The sequence below is a fragment of the Alnus glutinosa genome, chromosome 3, assembly GCF_958979055.1.
Source record: "Alnus glutinosa chromosome 3, dhAlnGlut1.1, whole genome shotgun sequence".
Classification (NCBI taxonomy): domain Eukaryota; kingdom Viridiplantae; phylum Streptophyta; class Magnoliopsida; order Fagales; family Betulaceae; genus Alnus; species Alnus glutinosa.
Window position 1 is genome coordinate 36,774,091 of NC_084888.1, and position 25,869 is coordinate 36,799,959.

Below are 25,869 nucleotides of genomic sequence, written 5' to 3' on the forward strand. Positions count from 1 at the left end.
ACATCATACCGAGTGTTTCAATAATCAATCAAGTTACTGTGTACATCATTGCCCATGCTAACTGACCATTAATGCAGTGATTTGAGCATATTTTTACGCACGAGTGAAGAAATAGTAGAATTATAAATAAGAGAAAAAACAAGTATACCTAAATATAATTACATTTACTTGCTCGCATCATTATTCTCACTAACTTAACCATCGGTGGAGGCTCCGTCGGCCAACCCCCTGTGCGTTTTTATTTTTTTTCAAGTCCTTGTTCGCCAACCAACTAAGCGCTAACACATCACCATATCAAAAACTGTACTAACAGTAACAATTTACACTCATAGAAACTTTGCAAGCCTTATAGCTATACAAAGAAAGCAAACTAACAGTGATATCAGAAATAATGACAGCAAAATTCAAGTCTTTGAAAGGAGTGGACTGCTGAAAGGCAAGGAAGGATAATATTGATAGCATCTCCTTCCAAAACAAGTGAGTAGATCGCAAGAGAGGAAGCTATTTGAAATGCTAAAAGAGCAGCTTGAGCTTCACCAATGGCAATCAGTAGTGGACAGACGTTTAGTAGCAGCTGCATAATTTTACCATAGCTGCAACTAAGAAGTCACTCTTGACTGCCACATCGAAGTTAGCCTTGACAACTGACATTACCTAGGAGTGGCGGGGACAAAAGGGAAACTATAAGCAGAATTCTTCCACGCTAGTTTATAAAGCCGGCCTTCACTGTCACTGGGTTGGAAATTTGCAACAATGAGTGACTGAGGTTGGGCTGAATTTGATCATGCACTAGACGATTCCTTACAAACCAAATGTGGTCCAAAATGATGGAACCTTTGTTTATATAGCTCTAAAATCAATCAAATACTTGTCTTTTTTTTTTTTTTTTTTCCTTTTCATTTTTCTTAGCCCCAAATGCATCCAATGCTATATCAAATGAATGGCAACCAACCCAGATTAATAATTTCGTATATTTTTGTATTTACGGTTGACTCATTTATTAAATAAATCGAGACTAAATCAATTGCATCCGAGCCAATCTAAACTTATTTGCAAGCGGCTCTATTCGTTTAAAGAAAGTTTAAATGCAATTTTTTTATACAATTTATTTTTAAAATCAGATATTTAATGGGCGATTTTTGTTAAAAATTGTAATAGAGAAGAACAAGTTCTCATTTAATGGGGCTATTTTGGGCAGAGATAGGCCAACTGATATACATCAACTCGATCAGAAAAAAAAAGAAAGGAAACCAACCGACAGCAATAAGTAAAATTTATGTACGTTTTTGTCCCTATTATCCATTAAATTTGCAACCTTTTTACTTCCATTAAAAACAAAACGTCTACACAGGAAACCTACCGACAGCGACAGCGACAGCCAACAAGTCATTATGTTATGTATGGTAGTGCCGATCAAAAATTAATTCATCTACCTAAACGTCAACATTTTTATTTTTATTTTTTTAATTTTTATTTTTTAAAAATCAATCACTTCAGGTTTTGCATCTAACTATTAGAAAATAGAATGATTCTCTTGCAAAAAAAAAAAAAAAAAAAAAACTAAAGTTTATCCCTTTACATAACTAATTAGGCAAGTATTGTACGGGAAGGTAAAAGTGGTCAACAAATTAAAAAAAAAAAAAAAATCAAATTTAATCGTCCTTGTGATGTGAAAGAGATTACATTATGTCATTTCTTTAATATAAACAAAAATAAAAGTTATACTTTAACTCCTTCAAATAATAAAAAAAAGAAAAAATTGTACTCCGTATGGATAAGGGAACTTTATTCTTTTCTTGATGGATACCCAAAACTTGTTGAAAATATAAAAACAATTCTTAAGATTATATATATATATATATATATATATATATATATATATATATATATATATATATATTTTTTTTTTTTAAAAAAAAAAAACCAAAAACAAATTAATCGAAAATACGCCAGAACTAACTTTTCTAGTCCAACCAATGCCTGATGCCTCCCACACGTACTAAAAAAAGTCTGACGCGGGTCCCGCAGCGTTTATCACCATCGTCCCGGAATTATTAATCGGACGCCGTGCCACATATTCGCAATCCGATAGAAATAGAAGCCCAGGAGCTCTCACTCGGATACACATTCAGTGATTCACTATACCTGTCTAGGATTCCACTGACGCGATGTCCAAGCAAACATACAGAGTGTGCTTCTGCTTCCGGCGGCGGTTCCGGCTGGCGGCGACGGAGGCGCCGGAGGAGATCAAGAAGCTGTTCGACCAGTACTCGGAGAATGGGATCGTCACCGTCGATCACCTCCGGAGGTTCCTGATCGAGGTCCAGAAGGAGGACAAGGCCACCACCGAGGACGCTCAGGCCATCCTCGACGGTCTCGGCCACCTCGGTATCTTCCATCGGAAGGGCCTCAATCTCGAAGGCTTCTTCAAGTACCTCTTCTCTGACTCAAACCCTCCTCTCTCGCCTCATGGGGTAACAATGCTTTCTCTCTCTCTCTCTCTCTCTCTCTCTCTCTCTCTCAATGTGTGTTCAGGTTTCTATAAATAAGTGTATTTAGCATTATTGTGAAGTGAAAAATTGGAAATTTTGTAATATTGCAGTTTAAGACTCTGCGTTGACTGTACGGACTTTTGATTGTCTTTTGTTTGGTTGAGAGGAAGTACTGGAAAAGGAAAGAGAGGGAAAATGTTAGTGGGCTCTGTTTGTTTTTGGAAAGAAAGGAAGAGCTGGGACTTAGCTTAGTTAAGATTATTGCTCCTGTGGAATTTGCCAATCTGTCACCGGTTGTAATGTGCTCATAATTTCGCTGGATGATAATTTCGGTTAATCCATTTTCAGTGAAATTAATGCAGTTTTTTTTTTTTTTTTTTTTATAAAAAAAAAAAAACATCGTGTAGCATGCTTTGAAAGATTTGTGATTGCAACAGCTGCAGCAGCAGAAAGGAGTAGTTCTGGAAGAACTAGAAATAACCCAAGGGCCTGCGAGGCGAAGAAGTACTCAGATTAGGAAACTTTTTATCATCAATGTGTTGCTTGAAGAGGACTATTGTAGACTCATTTACTGCCTTTTCTTTTATGACGTGATTGTACATATGTATGTTTGTGTGTGTATTGGTATATTTGTTTTTCTTTCCCTGTCTGCTTAGAATTTCTTCCTAATGTATGGTGCACCTATTGTCTATTCCACGCAAACTGTTACTAGTACATCCTTTAAAAGATCTCTGTCTTTTGTGTTCGTGAAATTGATGGTTTTCTTGATTGGCGCTTACATATTGGTTGTCTCACATCCTTGCAACTATTGGTGAAGCAGATTAAGTACTCATGCAATTGTTAAGTAATTAAATTGCCGCTGTAAATTGTAAACTACAACGCTTTTAATGGTAACCATTGGTTATGTTCCAGGTGTACCATGATATGTCTGCACCATTGTCTCATTATTTCATATTTACGGGTCACAATTCCTATCTGACTGGGAATCAACTCAGTAGTGACTGCAGCGATGTCCCCATCATACAGGCTCTGCAGGGAGGAGTGCGGGTTATTGAATTGGATATATGGCCAAACTCCACGAAAGATAATGTCGATGTTCTTCATGGAGGGTATGGTTTTAATGTGCAAATTGTTGTCCGCTTTATAATGGGCACAAGTGACATCCCATCTTTGTGAAAACGAGACATAAGATCTCAATGAAATCATATTTCTTGAAGAACCTCTAGTTGGTGGTGTCTGCATTTTGAGTATGGATATTAATTGCCACCCAAAAAGGTGAAAAGAAAAGGGAGACTAGTAATGTTGTTGATACTAGGAAAAGATGGTATCATTCTTCATTTCAATTTTTTTTTTTTTTTTGATAAGTGTTCATTTCATATTTTGATACAATCTTTGACCAAATGTGTTGAATTTGGATGACACAGATTTTGAAGATTTCCTTAACTAAGAATTGAAATTGAAGAACATATTAGGAACCCAAAATGGAAAATATGAAAAACCCTCAATGCAACAATAATATGATTCTTCTAATAATTTCCAGTACCAGTTGGCTTTCCCCCCCTTTGGATACAGTTTCACAAGTATCTTTAAAGTTCAAAATAAGAGTAGTTAAGTGCATTGCCTCAGATTGGGCTGATTGGAGATAAAAGATTTATGTAGCCGACCCCACTTAGTTGGGATTAAGAATTATTTGAGTTGAGTTGAGTTAACTGTGTGCTACTCACTATATTCCTAGTTAAGAGATTGCTTTTCTCGTATAGGACACTGACTACTCCAGTGGAACTTATCAAATGTTTGAAGTCTATAAAGGAGCATGCCTTTACTGCATCTGAATATCCAGTTGTGATAACTCTAGAAGACCACCTTACTCCAGATCTTCAGGCTAAAGTTGCTGAGGTGAGTATATAATTTTATGTTGGTATTTCAACACTGTTGTTCCAATAATTTACAATCTTTTCACCAATTTCTAGATGCTCACTCAAACATTTGGAGACATACTCTTTTCTCCTAGCGAAGAATACTTGAAGGAGTTTCCATCCCCAGAATTCTTGAAGAAAAGGATTATCATATCAACCAAACCACCTAAGGAATACCTTGAGGCCAAAGAAATTAAGGAAAATGATAATGATTTGCAGAAGGGTAAAGCTTTAGGTGATGAAGGAGCTTGGGGGAGAGAAATCTCAAACCTGAAAAACACAACTGTGGCAAATGACAAGGTGTGTGGAGATATTGTATATAGTTTGCTACTTGGCTGATTTGTTTAAGGTACTGAGTTCTTATTTTCATTTGCTGGCTTAACATTTTCTGGCAGAGTGATTTGGATGAAGAAGATAATATTGAAGTGGAAGATCTTGATGATGGAGATCTTAAGCCTCACCAACCTGCAGCACCTCAATATAAACGTATAATTACCATTCATGCTGGTAAGCCTAAAGGTGGATTACAGGAGTGTTTCAATGTGGATCCTGATAAAGTGAGACGTCTTAGCTTAAGTGAGCAACAACTTGAAAAGGCTGTAGTGACTTACGGAAAAGAAATTGTCAGGTATAAATATGATTCCTTTTGTGTTTCGTTTTGTTTTTTGTTTTTTTTTTTAAAAAAAAAGGTCTTTCATAGGTTTCCTTTTTCTATTGTTACAAGAATGCTGCCCATTTATTGATACTAGCCTATAACCTGGGTTTTTTTCATCATAATTTACTCAAAAAGTATTTAAAAGATTATCAGTAACCAATTTCCTTCCCATCACTCCATCAACTAATTGGCTACCAAAAATGAAAAAAAAAATAAAATCAGAAGATCATTTTGAACCATATTTCTTTACTCAACAACATAAACCCACGTATCAAATAAATTTAGAAATTCATGAAGTTTAATCCTTATAAGTTGGAAATGTGTTAGAAATTCATCCAATTACTTTGAAACCATACTTTTTTGGCTATATAACATTTCAAGACAACCTTTTTAAATATATCCACTATAAAAACCTAATTTTAACAATCTTATAAGTACCTAAATGAGTCTTAAAGTGCTAAACGATGATCTTAAAGTGCTGTACTGATGTAGTAGATGTGATCAATGAGCAGAGATGTAGAACAAAGTATTAAAGGTCCATTTAACTGTTAAATCATTATGGTGGCACTGCCTGTTTTGCTTGACCATTCAGTTTAAAATGCTAGTATAGTCGTGGTTAGGAAGGGCCTTTTTGGTGGGATCACAAGTATTTGGTCTCGTAAAATTATTGCCTGAGATGGTTTTGAGCTCGACATTGAATTGTGGCTTCTATTCTTCGACATTGAGTTGCAGCCAATTAAGTGCTGTAATTGGGTTCTCTCCTGCGACTACCATATATGTTTTCCACTATTAACATGCTTTGGCATATGTCATAATGGTTTCTATCTTGATTGCTAAACAACAAAATTTTCCATGTTCTGATGATTGGCTTGCTGTAGGTTTACCCAGCGAAATATTCTGAGGGTGTATCCAAAGGGTATACGTGTTGACTCATCAAATTACAATCCACTAATTGGGTGGACACATGGAGCTCAAATGGTTGCGTTCAATATGCAGGTATGTTTTGTTTGTTTGTTCTTTTTCAATCTTCTGTCCGACAGGATATCTTGCTATTACTGTTCCTTTATTCATTTGATAAAATTGCAGTTTATTTTATTTTATTTTTTTTATTATTTTATTTTTTTTCCGAAGAGGGGGGGTGGTGGTTATTGAAAAAATCTCAGTGAAGGAACCGGTGTCAGGTAGCTTGAAGCATTCTAATGTATCACGGTTAGGCCTTAGGTTTTGAAGTTCTCATGAATAATAGTTAATTAACTATTTGTGTATGAATAATTGTAGTAACGTTTGCTTTTAAATTGAGCTATTATTTAAGAATGTGCTCATGTATGTGTATGAGTGTACATTTTATTCCCCACATGGGACTTTTCTACTATTAGATAATAAATGGTTTTCTGCTATTCTGATAGAAAAGGAAGAGATGCTATTGGATTTGGGACTTTCTGTGATTAGTTTAGTGTCTCTGTGACACTTGCTGATCAATAAGTTTAGTCTTCTTGGTTCTAATATTGATCTCAGCTTGTGAAAGATGTTCTCGCAAAGTGTTTACCTCTGATACGTACTAAGAATGTGTTTCCCTATGACAGGGACATGGAAGATCACTCTGGCTGATGAATGGAATGTTCAAAGCAAATGGTGGGTGTGGTTATATTAAAAAACCAGATTTCCTATTGAAGACTGGTCCACATGAAGAGGTCTTTGATCCTAAAGTTAGATTACCAGTGAAAAAAACTTTGAAGGTGAGTGCTTTACTACTGGGCTTTTGACTGTATTTAGTTTCCTCGAGCCTTTCAGGGAAGTGCCTTCTATAATATTTATTTATTCTTTTTGTTTGTGTCAACCAAGGTTATAGTTCTCTTCTTATTCAATAGGTCACTGTGTACATGGGGGAAGGATGGTATTATGATTTTAATCACACGCACTTCGATACATATTCCCCACCAGATTTCTACGCAAGGGTACGTTGATAGATTCTACAATTTGATTCATACAGCTTTATTCTGTTCTAGTTTGACCTATGGTGTAACTGTCTTCCTCATCTGCTGTGATTCTTATCAATGTCTTCAGTTACTTTTCTGCTTTGACAGTGGGTGTCTTGTCTCTTATTAACTCACTCATCCCCATTTCTTCTCAGGCTGCCCTTCAGCAAATCATAGTTTTTTTAGAAGATTTTCTTCATTCAAAATATGAATTTATCAATCTGTATGCAGATCGGAATTGCTGGTGTCCCTGCTGATACTGTAATGAAGAAAACGAAGACATTAGAGGACAACTGGGTGCCTACTTGGAATGAGGAGTTTGAGTTCCCACTGACTGTCCCAGAACTGGCTTTGCTTCGGATCGAAGTTCACGAGTACGACATGTCCGAGAAGGATGACTTTGGAGGCCAAACATGCCTACCTGTGTTCGAACTAAGAAGCGGGATTCGAGCTGTTCCACTCCATAGTCAAAAGGGAGAGAGGTACAAATCTGTGAAGGTTCTTATGCGCTTTGAATTTGTTTGAGATCATCGGTTGTTCCACTCTATCACAGGGAGGAAAGAAAGGACAAATAATGTATAGCTTTTGAATGTGCGCCTTCTTTTTGGCAAGAATTTGATTTAGAGTTAGTACATAGTTTTACTTGTGATTGTTAAGGCCTGCTGTGTGATATATGCATGTAATGTGTGCCCTTTTCTTCAGAGTTGTGGTGTGGGAAACTGGCAATGTGTTTTCATGAGATAAAGAGATTGTAATTCGTTATATTTGTTACCATACGTGAATTTGTCTGTAAGTGAGCTTTTCCATAAATGATACGTTGGAAGATTTTTTTGGAAAAAGAGTTGATCCTAAACTAGTTTATAATCATGCTTGTTCGAGTTGTATGTGCTTATCAAAAAAGAAAGAACCATAAGGAAACTCCAGTATTTGTAGGGATTAGGATTCCGCTCCTTTAAGTGAAACGGAGATGAGTAATTTCATGGTAAGATTAGATTTTACAAATTTAATGTTGTATATGTTGTATTTACTTGTAGACATAGAAATCAACACAGGCAATGGGGAAAGTGGAAAGCAATGAAAGGTTGAAACAATAAAAGGCTAAAGACAGACTCAGATAGGCACTACAATACTTACAATTCTCTCTCTAAATCCATTTAAAAAAAATTCTTTTTTTATTTTTTATTTTATTTTTTTTCCCTTATGTGATGTGAGAAGCCATTTAACGTAAGCCGATGTAAAATGTGTGTGAAGAATAACATTATTTTTTCTTTTTTCCCCCAAGTTGTTGACACTATTGATTTTGTTTTCATAGTTATATAAGCAACCCAAGATTCTCTAAACTCTATATTCAAAGGGGTTAATTAAAAAAAAAAAAAAAAAAATGAAAAATATTAAAGTAAAGGAATAGAAGACCAATTATTATTTTTTTTCTATTCGAATAGAAGACCAACTTGAATTAGAAATCCTAGACCTTTTCGAGAAATCTGTTGCAATTTTATAGGATTAACTTGCACGTAGGAATCCTTGTCCAGAACTGATTTGGTCCCAGTTGAACTCCTATATATATTCTCCCTCTGTCAAGAAATCCCTCGTTCTTTTACGTTTTTTAGCCTCAAAATCTTCACTCTGCTGTTTGATTTCAATGGAACCTCTTGCTCCTCCGGATCTTCCACCAGATATAATCTTGAAGATTTTAACCTGGACATCACTAAAGAGTATTGGGCGATGCAGGGTGGTTTCAAAGGATTGGAACTTGATAACTTACGACTCAAGTTTCATGCAGGAGCATTATCAAAAAAGAACAACAATATCCGGATTCTTCATGCAAACCAAGTCTCAGACCAATCTCATGCCCCAGTTTGTCTCCACGAACAATTTGGCCACCGACTCTAAGCTCTCCCTCGACTTCTTGCCCGGTCCCGTCAGAATCGAAGCGGCCACTAAACAAGGTATTCTAGTCTGTGTGAATTATTACCCGGGAAATAGACCAGAAATACTCGAACATTATGTCTGCAAGCCTAGTACTCAGCAATGGTGCAAGATACCGAATCCCGAAACTCGGTCCCATGTTCTCGGAACTGGGATGGTGGTACTCGGATCGAAGCCTTTCCGCTACAAGATAGTTCGGTTTTCAACACTCAGCACAAATCCATCCACCATCAAGTATCGTTGTCGATGCGAGATTTTCGATTCAAAAACACGGGCGTGGAAGCAGTTGAAAGATGTAATATTGTTGCCTGAAGGCAACTTCTTTAGATTTGCATCCGCCATGTCTGTTTGCGGTACGCTATATTGGCTTCTGACCAACCACAACAACAACGTTTTAGCGTTTTGTGTAGACACCGAGAGGTGGAGGGTGTTTGAGTTGCCTTTCCCTCTGTGCAACAGGAAATATTTTTGGTACAGGAAGCTTGTGGATTACAGAGGCCGCCTTGCGATGCTTTGCATGAGATCAAGGACGTCTGATATGCAGCTGTGGGTTATGGAAGACCTTGAAACAAAAGCATGGAGTTTGAGACTAACAATTTGCATTAAGCAGCCCCTTCTTCCAAAGGACGAACCCTATTATTTTCCTCATGCCTTTGTCTGCTCCGATGTTCTACTCTTAATGGGCGCTCACACTGCGGTATTATACAATTTTAAGAGTTCTACTTGCGTTGTACGCGAGCTGTTGGAGTGTGAGGGCGGGCAACAGACTTTTCCCATCCTTTCAGATTTAGAGTTGGTTGGTGGTATGAGCGACAATTTTTTGACTTGAACCCGACGTAAAATTAGCGGGTCATGATCAGTCCCCCAAAGCTACCATGTATTTTTCTTTATTTATTTTTCAGTTTTATCCTTTCAAATTCTAAATGCTAGCTCCGCTTCTAGTTATGATCGAAGAGTTTAACCTGTTTAATTAAATGGAATCGGATTTGGATTGATCTATATAATCAACACTGCTCAAATCGAACAAGCAAACATGAATTACCACCACCAATTGGCGGTTAGGTAATTCCACGAATTATTAGAAGGACTTGGTCTAATGAGGGGAATTGCATAAATCTAGAGATGAATTGGAAAATCTTGAATGTTAGGTAATTGTGTTAGATTTGAATTTTTGAGTATCATTTAACAAAAAAAATTGCATAAATCTAGAGTTGTAGTAGACATCTTTAATGTTACTTTCTCTATTTCAATTTTGATTTCAATTTCCCCTCAATCCATATTAGTTTAGTTAATTAATGGTATGCCATATTAAATTAATTAATTAATGCTACATGACTCTCGTGTGACACATCATGTACTCACTATCCATGTCATGTAGCACAATTATGTTAAATTACAAATATATTTTGTTATTTTAATTTTTGTTTAGGATATATTTATAATTTCGAAGTAATCATGTCATGTGACACCTATAGCGATTACATAACGTGTCAAACGAGAGTCACATGATAGTAATTAATTGGTTTGACATAGCACATAGTTAATTAATTGGACTTCAAGTTGACAGAGGGACCTATTAAAAATCATAAAAAAATCTAAGAATCAAATTGTCAAAATTAAAAGCATAAAGATTAAATTGAAAATTTGGACTAAGTTTGATTTTTTTCAAGAGTAATGTTATATACCATATTTTTATCCTACAATTAACACACAATGATGATGTGACATTCTCAAACAACCATTGGATTTAATTCAAAAGCTGGTTGTGAGTTGTGACTATCACATCAGCATTACATAATAAATGTAAATTAAAAATGTAGTTTCTAGCATTATTTTTTTTTTCAATTCCTTTCCCCTATTTTGATTAAGTATATATATATATATATATATATATATATATATATATATATATATATATATATATATTTTTTTTTTTCAAAAGAAATAATAAAAAAAAACTTAAGCCCAACAAGTTAATAAAAGAATCAAAATGCACAAGCCCAAAACCAGTGCCTTCGTATCTAGTTGAAGCCCAAAGTGCCGGTAAAAACGGAAACCGGAACATCTTCCACGTGCACTACAAACTCCAGTTCAAGCACGTACAGACGCAAATTACAATACCCATCAACCCCGAGTCCCCGACTATTTACTCTTAAAATTCCTAAATCCCCAAAATGACCTCAACTTACGACCTCCACCACCACCAACCTCTCTCCGACTCCAATTCCGACTCTGATGGTGACCAAGGCCACACCGGATCCGAGCCCCTCCGCCACGCGGACCTCTCGAACTCCATTTTCAGAGCCTACTTCGAGACCACCAGCAACAATATCCAATCATCGCCCTCCACGTCGGACCTCGCCAAGATCCAGTCCTTCCTGACTTCCTCCTCCTCCGGCGCTCTATCATGCATCATATGCCTCGAGCGCATCAAGCCCTCCGATCCCACCTGGTCCTGCTCCTCCCTCTGCTTCGCCGTCTTCCACCTCATCTGTATCCAGAGCTGGGCCCGCCAGGCCTCCGACCTATCCGCCTTACGCGCCACGCGCCTCCCTATATCCCCCGACCTCGTCGCCACGTGGAACTGCCCCAAGTGCCGCTTCCAGTACTCCAAATCCCAAATTCCTAAACTTTACCTCTGTTTTTGCGGGAAATTACAAGACCCGCCCAGCGACCCGTGGGTCTTGCCGCACTCTTGCGGCGAGATCTGCGATCGCCCTCTAAAGCACAACTGTGGCCATCGCTGCTTGTTACTATGCCACCCTGGCCCGTGTCCGTCGTGCCCTAAGCTCGTGAAGTCCACGTGCTATTGCGGCGCGGTTAACGACGTTCGTCGCTGTGGATTCAAGAAATTCTCGTGCCACAACGCTTGTAAAAAGCTGTTAGATTGTGGGGTCCACAAGTGCTCTGAGACTTGCCACGATGGTCCTTGCCCGCCGTGCCGAGCGAACGGGGTTTACAGGTGCCAATGCGGGAGGGTGGAGGAGGAGAGAGAGTGCTGCGAGCGGAGTTTCCGGTGCGAGAGCCCATGCGGGAAGTTGCTGCCGTGTGGGAAGCACGCGTGCGGGAAGGGGTGCCACGTCGCCGAGGAGTGCGGGGAGTGCCCGCTTCAGGGGAAGCGTACGTGCCCGTGCGGGAAGAGAGTGTACCAGGGGATGCCGTGTGATGTCGAAGCACCGCCGCTGTGCGGTGCTACTTGTGACAAGACGCTGAGCTGTGGGCGCCACAGGTGCCACGAGCGGTGCCACCGTGGACCCTGCATTGGGACTTGCAGGATCGTCGTTGCCAAGTCGTGCCGGTGTGGGAGCCTCAAGAAAGAGGTACTGAGCTCTATTGGTTTAATATTTTTGGAAGTCTTTTTTCGATGTGGGACAGTGTGATTGAAATTAGAATAGGTTCCTTGCTATCAAGATTTGTTGTGTGAAAGGAAGTGTCAGACAATGCGGGACTGTGGACGCCACGCTTGTAAGCGGCGCTGCTGTGATGGGGATTGCCCTCCATGCGTAGAGGTGTGTTTCTTGCTATCATAATATTTATTTCAGTTCAGCTTGTTTACTTCTTTTTTTGACAAATTATATGTGATTCTGTTCAGGTTTGTGGCAGGAAGCTACGATGTAAGAACCATAAATGCCCGTCTCCATGCCATAGGTATGAGACCCTTTGCTCATTGCTGTAAGCAACAGGTGACTAAGATTAGATTTTGGAGATATCCCATGAAATTTGAGGGGGGGGGGGGGGGGGGGGGGGGGGGGGAGGAGAAGAGATGCTCTATGGTTAAGCTAATAAGTTGAATAAGATTAATGACAAAAATGATATAGTATCTTTAACTTTAGCTAGTACTGTGTCAGGAATGGTAGAGCTATATTTTTAGAGTAGTTTTTGCAAAAATAAGAAGCTTATGTTTGGTGGATAACTTCAATTTGTATAATCCTGAATTATAAAAGAAGGGTGTAGTATGATAATAGTCTGTTTTGTTATTGCAGAGGTGCCTGTGCTCCTTGCCCGCTAATGGTGACGATTTCATGTGCATGTGGTGAGACACACTTTGAGGTGTGAGTTTGATCTTGTGGATTCTGTGGCTGGTTCTTCCTGGGAGCTGGTTTTATTCCTAGCATACTGCCACAATTCATAACATGTTTGTTCTATGTTGGGTTTGCTTGTGACTCTTGCAAAACCATTGTTGTTTTCTGTTCACAAGGATTAATAGCAGAATATTCTTCATTCTTTACGTCTCTGTTCTCTAGAAGTTGGATAATTCAGATATAGTTGGTAATGTGCTTCATGCCAACTCTTTTCTATAGTACTGGCATGCTCAACATGGTGCTTACTGCATATAATGGCCATTGATAAGGCTCATCACCTTTGGAAATTCTTAAGGGTTAAAAGGTTGCAGTAAAGTTGATAGCTTTTTCATTTGTGACGTTGTCATCTCAAACACCAGACTGTATGAAGCTTGGAGCAGACTATCGTTCCACTCTTTGCTTAAATTGAGGGTTTAAAACTTTAATAATCCTCTTTATGTATAGTAGTTATATTGTAGCTGACCCCATGCTAGTGGTCATCTAGGATGTGCTTTGATTACATGTGCTAGCTTTGGAGTTGTACAAATAAAGTCACTAGTTCCTTTTATAATTTTGTATTTTTTTTGTAAGATTTTGAGATAGGCTCTTATATTTTTAAATTTCTCTCCGATTGATCATATTGATTGGCTGATTTTTGAAAAAAAGAAAGAGAAGGAAAAAGACTAACATTCATGCAAGGACTGCATGCTTGCTCTTAGTTAGAATATCTTTGCTGAATACTTTATCATGGATTTTATATCAGGTTCCTTGTGGTACTGAGATGGATCAAAAGCCTCCTAGATGTCCCAAACCATGTTGTATTGCTCCTTTATGCAGGCATGGATCAAATTGTAAGGTACCATTTGCTTTGTTCTTATGACGATTGGCTTTATGTTTGCAATTGAAGATATTATAGGCTTATAGATTTCTTCAAATATATGTCAACGTGCATGAAGTATATGAGTGTTCTCTAATTTGGGAGCATACTTGCATTTGCTAACAATCATCATGATTTCTTCTTCCCGATTTTGATTGCCGGCAACCATCATGATTTCCGTCCCAGTTCTTATTCTTATCGTGTATGGTTCTGATATTACTGGAACTGAGGATTTGAAATTCCCTTGAATTTCGGTGAAAAGCTGGTTCTTTATATTTTTATAATTTTTTTAGGTTTTTTATCTGAAATTTCTATCATTGTTCTTGTAGCTCTTGTAGAAGACAAAATGGTAATTCATTACATGTTCTGCCCCAGATTTTTTTTTAGCATTGACGATCATTTATTTTTGTCCAGCCACACAAATGCCATTATGGAGCTTGCCCTCCATGTCGGTTACTTTGTGAAGAAGAATATCCATGTGGCCATCAATGCAAACTAAGGTTTCCAAGATTTTTTAGTTCATGAATGTTATCTTAATAATTGTATACTAGATTATTTCCTTTCTTTATGCAACTTATATTTTTTTCTTTTTTGTGTTCAGGTGTCATGGCCCTAAACCTCCTCCTAATCCTGAATTTACATTGAAACCAAAGAAAAAGAAGTCAATACATCAGAGTGAATGTACACCTGGTTCTTCATGCCCTCCTTGCCCAGAACTGCTTTGGAGGTCATGTGTTGGCCAACACATTGGGACAGAGAGAATGGTTGGTTGCAGTGTTCTTGCTAGCAATAGATAAAGATTCTTGTATACTTCATTTACTTAATAGATCTAAGGCCATATTAATGTCGTTTTAGGCACATTTTCCCCATGAAGTTTTCATCGTTTCTTTCTTGTATCAGATGGTTTGCTCACATAGAGCAGAGTTTTCCTGTGAAAATTTGTGCGGAAATCTTCTATCATGCGGCAATCATTATTGTACTAAAACCTGCCATGCCCTGAAGAACCTGTATGCAACACCCATCCGGAGAGAAAGAAGTGAATCTTGTGAAGAGTGTCATCTTCCTTGTCAAAAGGTGTTTATACTTATATTTCCTCCATTCCATTATACTTTTTTCTTTGTCATTCCTCGAATTATATGCTATGTATCTTCTAACGTTTTAATTCTTCTCATCTAGTGGGTTGAATTGTATGCCCTTACTAAGTGACCTTTTACTCTTGTATGCCTGAGTGAAGAAGAGAGAGAAATATTTCTGCAGCCTCCTCACTGATTCTTGAAACTCACAAGTTGCCTTCTTATTTTAAATGTCTTTGTTCAGGAGAGGATGCCTACATGCTCTCATCCTTGCCCCCTACCGTGTCATCCTGGAGAATGTCCTTCTTGCAAAGTGCTTGTAAAACGATCATGTCACTGTGGTACAATGGTCCATGTTTTTGAGTGCATATACTACAATGGCTTGTCTGAAAAGGAGCAGATTACTGTTCGCTCATGTGGCGGACCTTGCCATAGGTAATTCAGAGATATATGCTCATGTTAGGTTATTATCGAGTCATGCTTATTTATTTACTTACACTGTTTAATTAAGTAAACTAAATGGATCCGTAATCTGAATTCTCTATATTCTTTGTTAGTGTTATGGTTTCCTTCTTTTGGATTAAGAAATAAAACTGAAACACGGGCTTAGAGGTAATGTTGGTTGTGTAGGAAGTTGCCAAATTGTACACATCTATGCCCAGAGACTTGTCATCCTGGTGAATGCCATTCACCCGAGAAGTGCTGCAAGAAGGTAATCATTTTAATCACTTTACAGAGAAGAGTGTGTCATTTAACTGAACAGGTGGATGTGACACCTTGTTTTCCGTCTTGAATACAAATATTATGATACAAATTGTAGCATTTCAACTAGCATATCTATATTTGATTTACCTTGTCAACTAATTCGTTTGCAAGGTTTTTGTTCGTTGTAAATGCCAAACCTTGAAAAAAGAGTGGTTATGTCAAGATGTCCAAGCAGCCTATCGGAATGCTGGTTGTAATCCCAGAGATATACCAAAAAATCAGTATGGACTTGGGCTTCTTTCTTGTAATTCTGATTGCAAGAGTAAAGTACAAGTTAGTTCAGAATTACAGTTACGTAAATCTAAGGTCGCGGAGGTAATATGCTTTTAACCCTTCCAGAATTTTTAGGTTTCCTGTTGCATCATCGATTCTGGCTGGTATTTAGGATTGTAGGGCTATTTTTTACTAGAAAAACTGTCTCTCTCTCTGCTTGGTTTTCTTGTGTGTCTGCTACAAGATTAGATTGTGTATTGTCTGCCTCCTCAAACTCTTTGCAACTTGTATAGCAATCAGTTGGCACAACTTTTGGCCGTGTACCGTGGAATATTTCTATAATCGCAAAAATGAATATAGAAAAATCGATGTAATCGTGCAATCTTAACTTGTAAAAAGATCTGTTAGCAAAATGGAGTCCTGTCTCTTCCTGCACAATGCATCACACGAGTTTGGATGGACTCTCTTGTTCACAGTAAAATGAATGCTCTGATGAATATCCATATAAGGGTGGCAATTCAGGTTCACGTATCGGGTTCGGGCCGTGTCAAAGTATGGATGTAAGATTTTATAGGTCAACTTTAACCCGGTCCATTTAATTAAACTAGTCGGCCCTCCCAATCTTAACCTATTAATTTTGTGTTGGATTCTCGGGTCGTGTAAAAAATTGTCAGCTGTAAATGTCGCGTGTCGGATTTGGGTCGTGTCGAAACATAGGTGTAAGATTATATAAATTAACTCTAATCTGATCCTTTTCATTAAACGGGTTAGACTCCTGAATCATAACTCGCTAATTTTGTATTGAGTTCGTGTCAGGTTCATGAGTCGTGTCAAAAATTGTCAGCCTCATATCCATCTGAAAAAACTAAAAAGTACTGTGCTGAATTTTCATACATGAAATTTTGCATACTTATGCATATATAAAATTCATTAGCTTCTTGGCAGATGAGCTCTATTAAGGTGAAATATGACACCATTGTAAATTTCTTTAAAGGAAAAGGAGCCAGATACTCAAAAGAACGCACCGAAGCGTCGAAAAAGACGAGAACGCGGACAAGAAGCCAAGCAGGTCTCAACACTGCAGGTTTGTTATTTTCTCAAGAGAAAAAGGTGAAGTCTTCCAAGTGCTCTTTTGTTTGCTTACCAACAGAAACTGTTCTTTTTTTCTGAGCAGAAAATTGTTGCGGCTATGAAGTGGCTTCTTCTTTTTGTCGGCCTTGTGATGGTCCTAATTGTTTTGGCAACTTATGGTCACAAGGGTCTCATGTGGCTTTCTGATTGGATGAATGAAGTTGAAGAGCAAAGACACAGAGGAAGATACCCTCGGGTCTAACCATTCTCCAGGCCTTTTTTTTCTGACACTTCCATGTGGGTAGACCTACGTTAGAGTCCTATAGCCATTGATTTCTCACCAAACATTCTTTTTATGATCACTCTTCGTTCTTCAGGAGAAAGTTTGAAAGTGGTCAAAATTTTGAAATTTTTTTCCTCCTTAATTTAATAGTGTGCACGTAGCATTGGCATTATCTAAGGAGTAATGCGAGAAAGCACATTTTTATCTCACAATTATTTTATAATACTGGATGTGATAGTCCCAATCAACTTTGGATCAATTCTTGTTACAAAAATAAAAAATCAAAACTTAGTTGGACTGTCACATCAACATTGTAGAATAATTTTATGGGATAAAATTGTGATTTCTAACATTTTTCTTATGTAAATCCCAAACCATTACATAGTTCTTGTAAACTATCGCCTTGAAGATGGTGTAAAAGCATGGCGTGAAAATTTTGGAGTCATTTGAGATTACAACTTAAATTTTGAAGAATTATCAAATTGAAAGAACCAAACAATTTTTGTAGTAAAGGCAAATAATTTTGTCCAATTTTTTTATTCACTCTCTCAGCTCTTTCTCGTAAGTCGTAATGTTTGGCCCTCAAGGTAATCAGTGCAAGTTGACTCATTGAAGTGTAGAAGTAAGGTAATCAAGATAATTTTTTTTTTTTTTTTTAAAGTATTTTTATAATTTGGCATAGAATAATTTTATATATTATATATTTATTTCACAACTATTCTACAATATTACTATGACAGTCTCATCCTTAATTTTTTCTTTCTTTAATAAAGTTTAATTTTAGAGTTGGTTAGGACTGTCATGTCATCATTGTAGAGTAACATTACTCTCGGACATAATGATAGATTGAGATTGAGCCCCAATCATATGATCCTTGAAAAAAATATTTATGAGATCAAGTTTCGTTTTAGGCATCTACTTGTAAAGATGTTTACCTTGTTACTTTATTTGATAAAGTTATAAAGTTCAAACAGCAAGATAAAAAAATAAAATAAAAAATAAAAATTATGTATGATAATTTTAATCTTAAACGTTAAATAATATTTCTTTATATTTGTGTAAGACGTGCTTGACTTGGTGAGTAGCAATTTTCTTTACGTTTCTGAAGACCCGCAGCCGTGTGAAAGGTGCACGACACCTGAAAGCAACGCAAAGGGGGTGCGTACAAGAGACCTCCATGATTCCTAGGGGCTAGCTAGGATTTGGTCTACTTGAATTTCTTTTTCCATTTTCCTCGGTCAAACTTGGAAAATATTAACTCAATAACGGACAACAACACATTTTTGGCCCAAAATTCAAATAATTAGGTGATACGGAAAATAAAAATGCTATACGCTACATTTTTATTCTATTTTAATGATGTGGTACTATCTATCACTCTTTTATTTTATTTTTTTATTTTTTAAACAATGACAGATTAGAAGTGCCACGTAGCATCTCTCTTAAGGGATAACAATGAACAAGAAATATGTGGGTCTCATAGATGCAAATTGCAATGGTGAATTTACAATAGAGATTTGCAAGAGAATGACACTAAACACATATCATATTTAATTACACTCAACTCATTAGTCTTTATTTTTTTTTCTAATTAACTCAACAAAGTCTTAATCATACCTGAATGAGATATTTACCTAGGTCGAAGAGGTTTAACAGTTTTAAATTCTTTCACATTTATATCATTACTTTTTTTTTCCTTTAAAAAAAAAAAAAAAAAAAATTCTCTGAAAAGCATTAAATATCCAAATTGGTTGTGTTTGGGCAATGGATTTGGACATTGCACAATTAAAATTGGGAAGAAATGGATGAGTCATCACTTTATTCATGTGCAAACTGCAACGGTGGGGTCTTCCCTAGGGTTTCATAATTAGTAATTTAGTTGCATTTTTGTTATAAAAACAGCTTCAGCAAGCAAAGTCACTCTCAAATTTGGGCATAGTCTTCACCAAACACCTTAATAAATACGAGCAAAGGGAGGAGGTGGTGGGTCACCAGCCACCTATCTCTCTCTCTGCTCCACTAGGACCACTAACATTCTTAGATGTTACTGAATTTATAACGTTATTCATTGGTATTCACTGCACCATATGACCCATTAAATGCCTTGTTAAAGTTTAAGAGGCACCGTTAAATTTAACGAATTTATTCCAGGAGCTGAAGTCGTAGAGCATGATACAGAATCTTGGGATCCCGATGAAGCCGAAATCTACACTGCTACCTACTTTCTCAGCCGAGGGAACTTGCAGACACTGAGAATAAATGTTTAAAGGCCTATCGAGGTGAGCCGGCAGAAAATACTTTTTGCTGATGTTATGATGTTTAAGTTAGCGTGTTTGCTTGAACGAGATCCATAATAAAATTTATTTCGAACACCTCTGATCCCTAAATTAGTAAAAGACTTGAGAAAACCTCTTTTCCTCTTCTAAGCGTTTGCAATCCTCTCGATTGTGAAAATAGCTGTGCAGATTTTCGCTTCATCATGATCTTAAACGACTCATAATTCAAAAAGAGTGCGGTAGGAGATATTACAATTTTTATTACAAGTCTCTATTGAGCTAATATGACCATTTCAATGATACTTACCTAAGTAAGTCACAACCACGTCAATTTATAAGAAAATTGTAATAAAAAGTGAGGCATCTAAAAGCCCTTTTCATTCAGAAACTACCTGGCTTTAACCTAATTGATTTGTTGTTGTTATGGAACTTTCAAAGTCAAAGTGAGCCCGAGGTGTAAAGTGTATTTGAAAAGGTCGGACCACTTTTCCATCTACCCCTTTTCCTGGTTGCAGCAAGATTGACAAAATAAGTACCCTGTGGGCTCAAGCACAAAGCATGTATGGACCAAAAAACACCCAAATCTTTGTTCACATACTCCATGCTTCTCTCATATGCTTATCACATTCAGAGTGAAGAATACTCCGCAGCTTTGTGCGAACGAAATTATTTGGTCAAATTTGGACAGCGCTCTTATGACCAAGTCCACATATTGGTTTTATATATATATATATATATATATATATATATATATATATATATATATATAGTAATGATAAAAAGAAGCTTCTCAAGGGCTCGAAAAGAAAGAGGAAAAAGAAAGCTCTTTTTGCTTGGAAATGAATCATGCAATACTTCCTCCTGGCTGTCAGTGTTCACAAAATCCTACACTACAGCAATGTTAGATGAAACTCCTAAACTTTACAAACAACAATTATACCCAATATGATTATCCAAAAAGAAAAGAAAAAAAAATCAGTGAAAATTGAAGAAGAAGAAAAAAAATCTGTTTTGCTTTTTTCCTGGTTCGGAATTTTATTCTGAAGCAATGGAGATTATACCACTCGAGATGCTGCCATGACTATCATCAAAGATAGACAATGCCCGGTCCAAATTGGCCACAATGTCAGCCATGGTTAGCCTCTCCCTCCCTTCCAAATGCACACAATGCATTGCAGAATAGGCCATCAGCTCCACTGCCTCGACTTCGTTCATCTCCGGCGGCCCAACCCTGGAGTCCAGGATCTTTACCAATTCTCCGGCCATAATGGCCGGCACCGCAAAATCCACCACGCTTATGGGTGTTCCTCCACTTTCGCCGCTCTTGAATATTGCTCTCTTCCCTGTCAAAAGTTCCAATAGTACTACTCCAAGCCCATAAACATCACTCTTTGCTGTTAACAAATTTAGACCATAGTACTCTGGATCAATGTACCCAACTGTTCCGGCTGCTTTCGTCGGTCTATACTCCTGATTGGATTCCGGCCCCATTAACGACAATCCGAAGTCGGATACTCTTGCCGTCCAATTTGCATCGAGTAATATGTTAGAGGACTTGATGTCTCTGTGAATTATGGGCGGGACTGCATAATTGTGAAGATATTCAATCCCTCGGGCAGCATCTAACGCGATTTTGATCCTCATTTTCCAAGAATTCAAAAGACTACTGCTCTTTTCCACGTTGTTCTTGTCATGTAAATGATCATAAAGAGCGCCATTCTTCATGTACTCATAAACCAGGAGCCTTTCATCCTTCTCCTCGCAAAACCCAACCAGCCTAACCAAGTGTTTGTGATGAAGGCGGGACAAGAAAGCCAGTTCTGAATCAAATGCGCTCTCTTTCTCTTGAAATTTCTTCATCTTTGGACCTGTTTCACCCCTTTTGATAGCAACCTCGTGGCCATCTGGTAATTTTCCCCTGTATACAACACCAAAGCTTCCAGCACCAAGCTTGTTCTCTGGGGAGAAATTGTTGGTGGCAGCTGCAAGCTCAGCTAGTGAAAATTCCTCGGCCCTGTCTCCGTGCTTGGACGAGGTTCCACTCCTCTGCCGCCTCATAAGTCTCGAGCCCTGGCGCCTAATGGTGGACGATCTCGAAGGCGGGCTATTGTTCGACGTTATGCCATTGTTAGAACTGGCAGCTCTGGTGATTGTGGGCTGCACTGAATTGTGCACTTTCTTCTTCCCAAAACAAACACCAGTCCACAAGCAGTAGATTATTGTGCAAATACCCGCAAAAGCTCCAACGGATCCCACAATGCAAAACGCCAATAAACCCCTTCTCAAACCCCTGGATGTAGATGATCGGGGTGAACCTGTTGGCCCTGGTGTTGGTGGTGGTGGTGGTGGTGGTGGCGGCGGCGGCGATGGAACTGGAGTAAAACAAGGCTTGCAAATATTCCCAAAACCAGAACAGAGACTCTGTGATTGTGGATACACACCACACTCGCTACAAGATTGATCATTACAAGGCCCTGGAAGAATCGGAGGCAATAGAGACTCACCCCCTGAATTAGGCCACCCAGGTCCCCAACATATAACATAAAAATTCGACGACGTTAATCCACAAGTAAAATTCGATCCCGACACAATCGTTTCAAAGGAAACCCCTCGTGTCACATTCACCGAATACTCTCCTCCGCCACCCCAACACGCCACCGATCCATTTCGCCTAATCCCACAACTATGGTTCGCCCCAAGCGCCAACGTTGAGAACTCCGACGCCGAGTTAGAAGGCAAATCCAACTGCCCAGAATCGTTGTTCCCTCTGCAAACCACAAACCCAGTTGAATTCAGTCCGCAAACGTGTGAGCCACCCGCTACAATACTCATCATCGACATGTTCCCAAACCCTGTCTGTATCTGTTTCCCAAGCTCAGTATTGCTTCCCCAACACCGAACCTGCCCACTGTTCGCCAAAATACCACAAGAGAATCCAAACCCAGATGAGATTGACTTAAACCCATCGGACCTAGATAATGGATCCTTAACTCTCCAGCAATTTACCGAGCCTGTACCAACCACCGTGGCGCAGACCTGGTCGTCACCAACCGAGAGGTTCTCTAATCGAACAGTGTCGTTGAAGTAAACCCGCTTAGGGGCGAAGTTGGTGCTGGAAAAGTCGTTGGTGTCCCAGCAGAGGAAGGTGTATCCACCGGAGCGGAGGCCGCAGAAGAAGTTCCGGCCTCCAGTAATGGAGGAGAAATTGATGTTGGGATCGACGGCGAAGGTTTGGCCGCGTCGATAGCATTCGATGCGCCGCGTGGGCTGCGAGGCGACGATGCCGCAGACGGTGCCGGAGCCGAAGCTGACGGCGAGAGTGGCTCCGGAGCCGAGAGCATGGGCCGAGGGTGTCACGGCGAGGATGACCAGTATAACAACGGTGACCGTGTCGGCGACGGTGGCGGAGAAGGGTAGTTTCGTCATCTAAAGGAGTGATTTTTTTCGTAATGGGGGGTGGGTTGGAGTCTGGTCTGCTTCATTGGCGGAGTTGACTGAGAGAGAAAGAAACAGAGAGAGAGAGAGAGAGAAAGAGAGAACAGAGCGTATCTTTAAACAGAGAGAAAGCTAAAAGAGGGTGAGGGAGAGAGAGAGGGCAGGCTTTGAGGGAGTTTACTAGCAGTGAGAAGTCTTTGGGTTGTGTTTGGCTGCTCTGTAAACGGTCCTATAAATATGGGGGTATATTTGAATTTGAGTACTAGGATTTTTGTAGGATCTTACTCCTTTTAAGGGATATGAATCTTCAACAATTTTACTGTTAGTCTGTTTAGATCGCTAGTAATTTTGACAGTAGTAAGAGATGATTTTTGTAAAATTCACCTATTCAACAAATTTTAAAAAATCCGCTCACTTGTTCGAACAAATGAATATCGTAAAGAGAGTAATCCGCAGAATAGGTTATTGAGAATTTGAATCTCCTTTTCAAAAACAAATCGAAAGCCTATGGTTGTTGCTACCGGTATTATAAAAGAGTGTCTATAGGTTCTTATAAAAGATTAGGCTTTTACTATAAATTTTTTATAAATTAATTGTTTGTCGGTTTACATGTCATTTACTATATAAGTTACTAAATAATTTAATTTATTGGTTAAATTTTGCTGTTTTTTAACTTCTTTTATATCATGTGAACATGACACTCTAAGGGGACCACCATGTAAATTTATAAGAATTTATTACTCCAAGCATTTTTCCTAATTTTACACTTCCATTGGCATTCTTAAATGTGAAGAAAACACAAAATAATGCCTAACTGACATTTCAATACCAGTATTAATTAATTTGAGAATAAATGAATTCCAATCGATATCATTAGTGAGTGGAGGAAAAAAAAAATAAGAAAAAAGAAATAATAATGTCAGAAACTTAAGATGGAAACAATGATGTTTAGAAGCGTGTTTAAGAAATATATATTTATTTCTTAAAAAATTGAAAGGGTACTACTCTCTTTTTTGAAGAATAATCACGGGTTATATATTCACATAGTTTTACAAATTAAGCATATATAATAGGTGTTTGTCTTGTTTACTCACTGCCATTAATATGTCATGATTCTCATTGTTAGGAGATAATTAAGTTTTTGTTTTATATGGTATGTTATAACTAATCTGTTTTATTGTTGGAAGTAAAATGAATTATTACCTTTTATCTTTTGAAAACAATCCTAAACCTCCATCTAAATCGAAATAAAATCAATGAAATCATCATAATTTCTGTTCTAATTGATAGCTTCTCCTACATGATGTTTATATATTGCTTAAACACGACATTTAGCCCATAGCAAAACTATTCTATTATATATATATATAAAACACTTTTTCCTTTTTTTCTTTTGATTTCTCTTTTCAGAAATAAAAATATTAACTAACAATCCAAATCACAAAACACCCAGAACATTTTTTTTAGACAAAAAATAAGAAATACTTTTTAAAAAGCATTAGCAAATAAATTCATTACAAGGGTCAAGGTCAAGAAAATAGAGAAAGGGGGGCTGAGAGAGGCAGATAAATTCCTATCTTTTGAAAAAATAAATAAATTATATATGTATAATATAGCCTAGAAAAAATGAATGCAATAAAATAAAATTGATTTTTACTTTTGGTGGTTGATTTTCCATCAAGAAACCAAACAGATCCTTCAAGTTTGTCAGGAGAATGAGGCATGAGGCAAGAGGCGTGAGGGACGCGGTGGCTAAAACAGGATTTACGTACGGTCGTCGCCACTGACGAACGCGTAACGTCGCTGTTGTGAACGCGCACAAGAGACGGAAGCACGTGCATCATGCATGCATTATGATCTGAATTGAAGCATCACGTAAGCAAATGTGTATGAGACAGGTGGTGCATTTTGACCCTCAAACCCTCACATTGCCGACCATTAATCTTAATATTTTTATTTTTATTTTGTAATGGTCTACCAATATTGAAGTGACACTTTAAATTAATTAATTATTTAATTTATTTTTTTATTTAATAAGAATTAATTGAAAAATATCAGGTAACTTTGTTTGACAAATGTTAAATAAAATTAGGAGAAAAAGATATGATATTTAGTATATTTGAATCATTCTCTCACCTATACATGAGTTTACCTATAAATTCAACGGATTTAATCGTTAATTTTTTTTTAAAAAAATGATTTTCAAAATTAAAAAAATAGGAGAATACAAAAAAAAAAAAAAAACATTTATCTCTTTATTTTTCACTTTATCCCGTAGATATTAATGGCAATTATTCCAACTTCATTCAACATTTATTTTTATTTTTCTGAAAAAATTAAAATTGACTAACATCAATGCACGAGTTATTAACGTGCCATAATCAGCTGGACTGATTTTTAAATGTGAAAAAAATTACATTTTTCGTTATGTAGATGTAATATATATGTTTTAAAAAACGTACAATTTTAAAAATTAAATCGTTGTACGTTTTAAAACATCACACTCTTTTCACAAAATTTATGATAGGCTTGACCGCATTCTTAAAATTTATATATTCAATAACTACATTTTACTGTTTCATTAACTTTTTTTTCAAACCCCCACGTTTTGAAAGTAATGACTCAATCATAAACTGACTTCATACGTACCAAACCCCATATCAGAAAGAATATTAGGTAAGAAAAGTAAGAAGGATGCGAAGGAAAATGAAGAAGCCTTAATTGTTTCTTTTAACCCTTGATTATTTCCATGCACCAAAGGATTTTAATTTCGTCAAAGAAATAGTCATCAAGTTGAAACGTTCGAATTTTGAAAGAGTACCAAACTTGGCTTTTAAAAAAAGAAAG

General features: G+C 37.5%; 4 protein-coding genes across 4 annotated transcripts; 3 read left to right on the top strand and 1 right to left on the bottom strand.

Moving 5' to 3' along the window:
- The first annotated feature begins 2,055 nt into the window (after positions 1–2,055).
- LOC133863530 (phosphoinositide phospholipase C 2-like) lies at positions 2,056–7,878 on the top strand. The gene is made up of 9 exons (XM_062299505.1): positions 2,056–2,474; positions 3,405–3,601; positions 4,253–4,388; positions 4,463–4,708; positions 4,804–5,036; positions 5,942–6,059; positions 6,647–6,799; positions 6,932–7,018; positions 7,271–7,878. The coding sequence occupies exons 1-9, from the start codon at positions 2,169–2,171 to the stop codon at positions 7,562–7,564; spliced, it is 1,770 nt and encodes a 589-aa protein (XP_062155489.1). The 5' UTR covers positions 2,056–2,168; the 3' UTR covers positions 7,565–7,878.
- Positions 7,879–8,613: 735 nt separating this feature from the next.
- On the top strand, positions 8,614–9,797 carry LOC133863433 (putative F-box protein At5g50220). Its single transcript, XM_062299368.1, has one exon. The coding sequence runs from the start codon at positions 8,682–8,684 to the stop codon at positions 9,795–9,797; it is 1,116 nt and encodes a 371-aa protein (XP_062155352.1). The 5' UTR covers positions 8,614–8,681.
- A 1,265-nt stretch (positions 9,798–11,062) lies between these two features.
- On the top strand, positions 11,063–17,823 carry LOC133864178 (NF-X1-type zinc finger protein NFXL2). The gene is made up of 13 exons (XM_062300431.1): positions 11,063–12,288; positions 12,364–12,477; positions 12,561–12,616; positions 12,952–13,018; positions 13,793–13,885; positions 14,321–14,406; positions 14,508–14,670; positions 14,807–14,980; positions 15,224–15,414; positions 15,610–15,691; positions 15,856–16,059; positions 16,952–17,041; positions 17,132–17,823. The coding sequence occupies exons 1-13, from the start codon at positions 11,143–11,145 to the stop codon at positions 17,288–17,290; spliced, it is 2,625 nt and encodes an 874-aa protein (XP_062156415.1). The 5' UTR covers positions 11,063–11,142; the 3' UTR covers positions 17,291–17,823.
- Positions 17,824–20,392: 2,569 nt separating this feature from the next.
- LOC133863325 (putative serine/threonine-protein kinase-like protein CCR3) lies at positions 20,393–23,261 on the bottom strand. The gene has a single exon (XM_062299271.1). The coding sequence runs from the start codon at positions 23,011–23,013 to the stop codon at positions 20,623–20,625; it is 2,391 nt and encodes a 796-aa protein (XP_062155255.1). The 5' UTR covers positions 23,014–23,261; the 3' UTR covers positions 20,393–20,622.
- Between the last annotated feature and the right edge of the window lie 2,608 nt (positions 23,262–25,869).